The sequence below is a fragment of the Phascolarctos cinereus genome, unplaced genomic scaffold, assembly GCF_003287225.1.
Source record: "Phascolarctos cinereus isolate Bilbo 61053 unplaced genomic scaffold, phaCin_HiC Scaffold_8;HRSCAF=390, whole genome shotgun sequence".
NCBI classification, from domain to species: Eukaryota; Metazoa; Chordata; class Mammalia; order Diprotodontia; family Phascolarctidae; genus Phascolarctos; species Phascolarctos cinereus.
Genome location: NW_027556291.1, coordinates 2,166,278 through 2,174,448, shown reverse-complemented (window position 1 = coordinate 2,174,448; position 8,171 = coordinate 2,166,278). Strand labels below are relative to the sequence as shown.

The window sequence follows — 8,171 nt, the reverse complement described above, 5'->3', positions numbered from 1 at the left end:
CAAATACTTTATAATGTCTACAGTAACTTTAAATGGACTTTCTCTTTCTATCTTTTGCTGCTGGGCTTTGTTAGTAACACACGGCAGGTTTTATTCTTAATGAAGCTGTAGCAGACAAAATCCAGGGCCCCGGTCTTCTCAAGGAGATTGGTTGCAAATGATCAGTCAGAGGATCACATGCTTTAAAATGTCAGAGCCAGGAAGGACTTCTTAGACATAGCAAGTTGGAGCTGAGCCAGGCCCTGGGACATAGAATTAGATGAGAGCTGGAAGGCACTTGGAACATCAGACCTTCGAGTTGGAAGGTGCATAATGGAGTGGCTTAGGTGACTAGGCATCACTCCTCCATCAGGGAGTGCAGGGGCAGGGGTCCAGTGGGAGTGAGGAAGATGTAGCAGTGCCTCCTTTGACCCTGGGATGTGATCATGTCCCAGCCACCAGACCTTGTGGGAGGGGCACAGAGGTGATGGCATTATTTGGATGCAGTGGCCTGGGGCTAGGTGAGTGAAGGAAGACCTTAGCCTAGTAGATATACGGAGGCATTTGTACGAGGTTGGCAGAGAACCCTGGGTCTGGGAGAGGGGGGAGAAGGGAAGTATGCCCCGGATGTCAGGCACCATGGGGGCAAAGCCCTGCTTCTCCTACCCTAGTTATGGCGCAGGATTAGGTGAACTCACAGGGCCCTTCCAGATCACTTGGGCATGTCAAGGGGTTGGCCTTGCCAAGAAGAAGGGCCACCTCATGTGAGACAGGTTTAAATGCAGAGTTAATGGCAGAAGTCATCTGGGACATGGGAGACTGCAGGGGGGTGGAGAAGAGAGTGCTATTGCTGGATGGTTTTGTGACTTCTCTGGAGTGGGAGCAGAGCAGAGGGATGAGGGGTAGTGAACCGGGGTGGAGCTTAATAAATGCTTATTGACTGATTAGCAGGGAATGAATAGCTGAAGGATGAGGGCTCAAAGAACTCAAGGGTGAAGGAGAGTCCCTTTTTCCCCATTCAGTTTCATTTTATTTTCAGTTGCAAATTCTCTCCCTCTGTCTCCTCTTCCCCACCCATTGAGAAGGCAAAAAATAGAAAGCTTATTACAAATATGAAGTCATACAAAACAGTTGTCTACATTATCCATATTCTAAAAAAAAGCCAGAAAAAGAAAGAAAGAACAGAAAATATGCTTCAATCTGCCCTCTGAGTCCAGCAGCTAGAGGTGGGTGAGCATTGTTTTGTCATGAGGCCTTTGGAACTGTGACTGGTCAATGATGATCTGAGCTGCTAAGTCTTTCACAGTTGATAATCTTGACAGTGTTGTTGCTATTGTAGGACTTGTTCTCCTGGTTCAGCTCAATTTACTTTGCATCAGTTTGTATAAGTCTTCCCAGGTTTTTCTGAACCCATCCCCTTCTTACAGAACAATAGCATTCTATTATATTCATACACTAGAACTTGTTAAACCATTTCCCAACTGATTGGCATTCCCTCACTTTCCAGTTCTTTGCTATTATACAAAGAGCTGCTCTTAATAGTTTCGTACTTGTGTGTCCTTTTCCTCTTTCCTTGATCTCTTTGGGGCATAAGGTAGTACTGTTGCTGGGTCAAAGGGTATGCATGGTTTAGTACCTTTGGGGCAAAGTACCAAACTGCTTGCCACAATGTTTAGATGAGTTCTCAGTCCACCTGTTTTCCCACAGCCCCTCTAGCATTTGTCATTTTCCTTTTCTGTCATCTTAGCCAAGCTGATGGGTATGAGATGATATTTCAAAGTTGTTTTAATTTGCATTCCTCTAATTATTAGTGATCTGGAGCATTTTTCCACAGGACTATAGGAGGGTACCTTGTTGAACTTGTCAATGCTAGGATTTGTCAAGGCTGGGAAAGAAAGAAAGTGAGTGTAGGCCAGGCATGATGACCTGGGAGGAAATGGGTGGGGGAGAGGGGGAAGGTTTCCCTGCTGCCTTCCCCTCTCCGATCTGTTCTCCCACAAGCACCAAAATAATCTTAAAGCTCAGGTCTTACCATGTTCCCACCGTGCTCAGCAGGTTTCAGGGGCTCCCTATTACATTCATGACAAAGGACCAAACTCTTGTATTTGTGTTTAAGGGTCCTCCCAATCTGCCTGTAGCCTCCCTTTGTGGCTTTCTTATAGGTTACTCCCCAGCCTGCGTGCATGTAGCCTGTGTCATTGCAGGCAGTCTGGTCTTACTGCTACTCCCTGAACTTCCTTTTACTGGCCCTGAAGGCACTTCTGCTTGGGAGCATCCGGAGCTCAGGGGCCCCCTGGCTTAGGAAACTTTCCCTGACCCACTTGGGGCCGAGCACTTGTTCTGTGAGGAGTGGGCTTGGTTTTTGTTTCCTCTCGGCATCTCCAGCTCCTAGCACAGGGCCTTAAACCTGGTGGAGACATCATAACTGGTGTTCAAATTGGACAATTGATTGAGGATGAGAAGAGGGCTGGAGGCCAAAGAGCAGGTGGAAGAACAGGGAAGCAGGGACTCCCACACACCTCTAAACTCTGTCTGAATCCCTTGCTGCTGGAATCTGACAATCCTGATGTTTCTGGAGCTTGAGAAGTCTTTTTTTTGGGAGGGGCCCTTCCCTCAGTCAGGGACTCTTCCAGTTTCCCTTCCCTTTCCCCACCATCAGCAAGCCAGGCCTTTTCTCAGCCCCTAGGTGTCCCCAACAATTTGCCTGGTTTTAGCCCTTCCTCCTGTTACCTTTCCCCAAATGGTGCTTGTAATGTACTAGGGGGAGAGGGTGAGGGCCTCACCTCCTTTGGGGGCTTCCCTGGAGGTGGGCCTGTTAAGTCACAAAGGAATTGGTGCTGCGAAAGGAGAGGGCCAGGGGGTAGAAGACCGAGATTTAGGCTTCACCCTCAGCCTCCAAGGATGGAGGAGGAAGAGGACTTGGGAGTTGTCTGGGCCAATGTACTGGAGAATGAATATGCACCTTAGAGTAGGTATAGGTGAGCAAGACCCTGGATTAGCTGGGGTGGGAGAAACTGTTTTGGAGGCAGAAAAATGAGGTTTGAATCTTGAATTTTGGCCACCCACTAGGTCAGATAGGTTACTGCATCCCTCTGGGCCACAATTTCCACAAACACATTCACTGTTCTAAAAGTCCCTTCCCAGTTCTGCCATCATGTTCTAAGGTTCCCCACCTCCTCCCCTCAGCTCTGCCATTATGTGATCTAAGGTTCCCCACTCCCTGCCCTCAGCTCTGCCATCTGTGTTCTGGGGTTCCTGCTCTGAGACTCTGGACCCTGAGGTCTCTGCTTCCTTCCTCTATGTGTTTGTGCTGCTGACTTGGTGCTGAAAGGGTCTGGCCACCAGTGTGTGTGTGAGAGTGTGTGTGATTGCCTGGAAGTTGTAGTGATTAACCCTTTAATGCTCTGCTGTAATTCTCTCAGTTTTATTTGTGGCCCTTTTCCACCTCTACCTGGTGGTGTTCACACCATACTGGCCGCTGGCTGGGCTCACAATTATCTGGCTGATTTTTGACTGGAAGACCCCTCAGCAAGGTAGGGCCCTGGAGGGGTTGTTGGGGAGCTGGAGTGGGGGAGAGGCCTGAGCATGGACTAAAACATAAATCTAGGCAGGAAGGGGTGCTTGGTCCCAGCTGGGCCTCATTTCTGGGGGTGGGGTAGTGTGTGGTGTGGAATGGGAGAAAGCACTTGGGACCTGTAGTCAAAAGGTCTTGTCTCAGCTTTGAGGAATATCCTATGCAACCCTGGGCAACTGGATTCATGCCTTTCAGCCTCCATTTGCTCTCCTGTAAAATGGGGCTAGTCATACTGACAGAGTGATTGTGCTGGAGAATTGAGAGCACACAGAGGAGGAAGCTCTGGCCCCCTGCAACTTTGCCCCTGGGGGCTGATGGAGCAACTTTGGGGAGGTTCTGGTGTATTTGCAGGTGGCCGGAGGTCAGACTGGGTGAGAGGTTGGTGTCTATGGAAACATTTCAGAGATTACTTTCCGCTCAAGGTAAGTAGATCCCTACATCTTGGTCCTGGCCCTTTGCTGCCTTTTTGTCCACCTTCCTTCCTGACTCAGTCTCCCCCTCATCCCCAGATGGTGAAGACTCATGACCTATCCCCTAGACACAATTACATCATCGCTGTTCACCCCCATGGGCTCATGTCGCATGGCACTTTTTGTCACTTTGCTACTGAGGCCTCCGGCTTCTCCAGGATCTTCCCTGGCATCACCCCATACCTACTCACCTTGGGAGCCTTCTTCTGGGTGCCTGTCCTTAGGGAATATATGATGTGTGGTGGTGAGTTGCTTGGTGACCAAGCCTTCCCCCAGGAGATGGGTCTGAAAGGCTGGTGATTGGCTGTGGGGTGTGGGAGTGGCTCCTATTGCTCACACCTCTATAAGAAGGCCCCCTCTGTCCTCCACCAAACATTCGCTGCCCCACCTAGGAACATACAGATCCACCTGGGGACACACATAGACCTGAAGAGACAAAGAAACAGGGATGTCTCTGATGGAGTGCCTCAGGGATCTGTCTTCAGCCCTCTTCTGGGCAAATGAGGATCGCAGGAGATGATACCCAGACTGCTTGGTTGGCTTTAAAGTGTGATTGGAGTTTTGCTAGCTACAGTGATTAGTAATATTCTGCCCAACATTTGTATTAAAGACTTAGGTGAAGGTACCCATGGAATGCTCAGCACATTCGCAGATGTCATGGGACTAGAAGAGAAAGCTGGGTGACAGCTTTGGAATCCAACATTGGTCTGGACCTAATTAGGGACAGTTTAATAGGGGCAAACGTCTTGATGCAGAAGTACAGGCCGGGGAGACTGTTCTGCACTGCAGGTTCTGAGGGGGTGGCTGCCTTTCCAGAGGAGAGGCGCCAGCTGGTGTTCAGGAGACAGAGGGTATTGGCCGGCTGGACTTTCCATGGGAAGGGCCACTGGGATAGCTATCAAGGAGCTGAGGCTATCCCGCTATTCAGCTTAGAGGCGAGAAGACTTTGGAGAGCCAGCCATGCTGCTTTTCTGTCCTGTGCCAGATCCATTAGACTTGTTCCGGGTGGCAGCAGCAATGGGGGGAAGGTGCAGGGAGGCAGATTTAGGCTTGAGGTCAGGAACAATGCCCCTTAGAAGCAGTGGGTTAACCACAGGTGGGCTGGGCTGGGCTCCCTCTCCCTACAGAGGCTGGAGGCCGATTTGTGGAGCATGTGATAATGGGGATGGTCTCTAGGGCCCCTTCTGGCTTTCATTCTGGGAGTCTAGGATACCTAGCCTTCCTTTCCCCTCCACTCCCATCTCCTTCTCATTCTGATCCACCAGATTTTGAGTCAGTTGGATTCTTCAACTGAGCTGACTCTGGGAAGTGAGGAGAGAGATTTCTAGCTCTAACCCTCAGGGTGAAATACATACAAGCTGGGAATGGCTACTGTCAGGCTGGGGTTCCAGGGAGCCAGGAAGGGTGGACACAGACCTCATGCCACAGTTGAGAAGGCTGGGCTGGACTGGGCTGCCTGCTGAGACCTCTGAGTGCACGCTTCATCCCCAACATGGGCATGGGGAAGGGGAGCGGTGCTCTCTATTGTGCTAAATTCTGGGTGAGCATCGTGAGAGGGGCTCCAGTTGCATCTAGACACTCTGGCAGAGCCAGGGAAAGGGCAGACCATCAGTTGGGAGGTTTGAGTCTTGAGAAATCTGGAGGCCTGGGGAAAGCAGGCCTTGGGATAATAGTGTCTTTGTTCTGTTTAAGCTTCTGAAGTGGTATGATTGGGACATTTGGGCTTGGAGGCCTGGGGCTGGGCTAAATGACCCCTGGAGGACCCTGCCCTCTGGAGATCCTCAGAGAACAGAGATGTCCCATTTGGGGCGGGGCCCCTCGGCTTCCTGATGCTTCTGTAGAGACTGTCATTGCCCTCTCCCAATGGGAAACAACGAAGGGGTTGTACCATTAGTGCCTGTGAGACCCATCTGTCCACCCAAGATCAGGGCACACAGCCCCAGGAAAAGAACCTCCCCATTCTCCTCCTCTGTTCCCCTTGCCCCCAACTTTACCCTTAACTAAGGAGACTCCAGGCTACATCTTGAAGTTAGTGAACGTGGGATGCAGAGCCCCAGCCCAGGTGCTTGCCTCATGAAGCCTCTGGACTCAGGCAGATTTTGTGGCCCTTCTGAGCTTCTCTGCCCTTTAGGAGCATGTTCTGTGAGCCGAGCCTCCATGGAGTACCTGCTAAGCAACAGAGGCACAGGCAATGCTGTGGTGGTGGTGGTGGGCGGCCTGGCCGAGTGCCGCTATGGCAAGCCCGGCTTCTCCAAGCTTGTTCTGAAGAAGCGGAAGGGCTTTGTGCACATGGCCCTCCGGCATGGGTAGGTGGCCTAGCCTGGGGTGGGCCTGGGGTCCTTGCTCACTCCTGCCAGCCCTTAGGGGATGAAGAAAGGACTTCAGGGAGCTCAGGGGATGAGGCTGATTCAATGACAACTGGTCTCAGCAGGGGACATGGATGCAGTCTGGGGTGAGGGATACAGTAGCAGTGAACAGACTGGCCTGCTGGGATCCTGCTCCCATCCCCTGTCGGTGGAGGAAGAGGGGGAGAGGCCCCATGGCAACCCTTTCATAAGAGGCACCCTGGGGCACAGTCTTAGCCATATGGGGAAGGGAAGGGAAGGAAAGGGGAGGGGAGGGGAGGGGCCAGGTTGAGGTTGCAGAAGCCTGTTTCTTGCCGTTCCCTCCTTATCCCCCTGATCTCCACAGGGTGGCCCTGGTCCCCTCCTATTCCTTTGGAGAAAATGAAACCTACAACCAGCACATCTTCACCCCAGGAGGCTGGGTCAACCGCTTCCAGGAGTGGTTTCAGAGGTTGGTGCACATCTACCCCTGCGCCTTCTATGGCCGTGGCTTCACTGAGAACTCCTGGGGCCTTCTGCCTTACAACCGGCCCATCACCACCATCGGTGAGTCCCTTTTCTGGCTGAGACCCAACACTGCCTCTCACCCCAGGGTTGGTCACAGAAGCAGGGCAGAGCTGGCCGTGGACAGGCCTGAGCAAGCTGGAGAGGTCTTGGGTACAGGCACCGGCCCCTAGCTCCTCACCAGGCTAGCCCCAGGGGGATTGACTGCTGTTCAATGCCAGCAGCTGACCATCTACTGAGGCACACAGAGATTGCCATCTCTGTATACATGGAGGGAGCGGGTATCCTGGCAAAATGACAGATCCCTGAAATCATGAAGAGCTCTTGGGGGCCTTAGTGCTGTGGAGCCAAAGGTTCCCAAGACAGAACCCCTGTGTCTTGGAGGGGGCGTACGACACAGGGCAGCGGGTTTGGGGTCAGTTTCCTCATCTGTAAAACAAGAAGGTTGGCCTAGATGATCTCTACAGTCTGCCCTAAGGACCCTTCCAGTTCCTAAGCCTATGCTCCTCCTAGTCCCCTCATCCTACTCTCGTCTCCACCTCCTGTGCCCAGCTTGTGTGAAACCTAAAGAAATGACTCCTTTGGACTCAATGATGTCTATGATCCTTTCCAGTAAAAGAGTCTGGAGAGTCAGGGGCTTCCGAGGGTCACTGGTCAGGCTAGGGGAAGGGAAAGGAGGGAAGGGGAGGAGAAGGTAGGGAAGAGAAGGGGAAAAGAGATGAGGGAAGGGAAAGGGGAGGGAAGGCCTCAGTCCAGGGCTTGCTGCCTATGGTCCCTTCCAGGGAGGGAGTGATTCTGATGCCTTCCCATTTTCATTTTCTGCCCTTGCAGTTGGGAAGCCCCTACTGATCCCCAAGATAGAGAACCCGAGCCAGGAGATGGTGGACAAATACCATGCCTTGTACCTCACGGCCCTGCGGAAGCTGTTTGATGAGCATAAGGTCCAATATGGGATCTCAGAGAGCCAGGAGCTGGAGTTTGTCTGAAAGCTACCCACCAGCAAGCTCCCTGTCTTAGGAGGGAGGTATTGAGGGAGCAGGCAAGGATGTGCACGTAGGGGAGCTGTGGGTGGACTTGTGGGACCCAGAGACTCAGGGAGGGGGGCAGACAATGGAACCTCTTCCACTGGGTTGTTTCAATTCTTCATACCTTGGGCTTGTGGAGGCAGAGAAGTGGCACAGGGCCAGGCAAGGCACGGGGTTAGTAGGGAGCTCAGGATTTCTTGTGTGGGGGTGGCAAACTCCTCCTTAGGGCAGAGTAAACCATTGGACAGCCAATAAAAATGCCACCTGAAATGCA

General features: G+C 52.0%; 1 protein-coding gene across 2 annotated transcripts; it reads left to right on the top strand.

Moving 5' to 3' along the window:
* The first annotated feature begins 3,677 nt into the window (after positions 1-3,677).
* Positions 3,678-8,171, top strand: AWAT2 (acyl-CoA wax alcohol acyltransferase 2). 2 transcript variants are annotated; one of them, XM_020976447.2, is made up of 5 exons: positions 3,678-3,975; positions 4,063-4,267; positions 6,155-6,329; positions 6,715-6,914; positions 7,704-8,171. In XM_020976447.2, the coding sequence occupies exons 1-5, from the start codon at positions 3,868-3,870 to the stop codon at positions 7,856-7,858; spliced, it is 843 nt and encodes a 280-aa protein (XP_020832106.2). In that variant the 5' UTR covers positions 3,678-3,867; the 3' UTR covers positions 7,859-8,171. The 2 variants fall into 2 exon arrangements, with proteins under 2 accessions (XP_020832106.2, XP_078004101.1); XM_078147975.1 differs by having other exon boundaries at positions 3,678-4,267.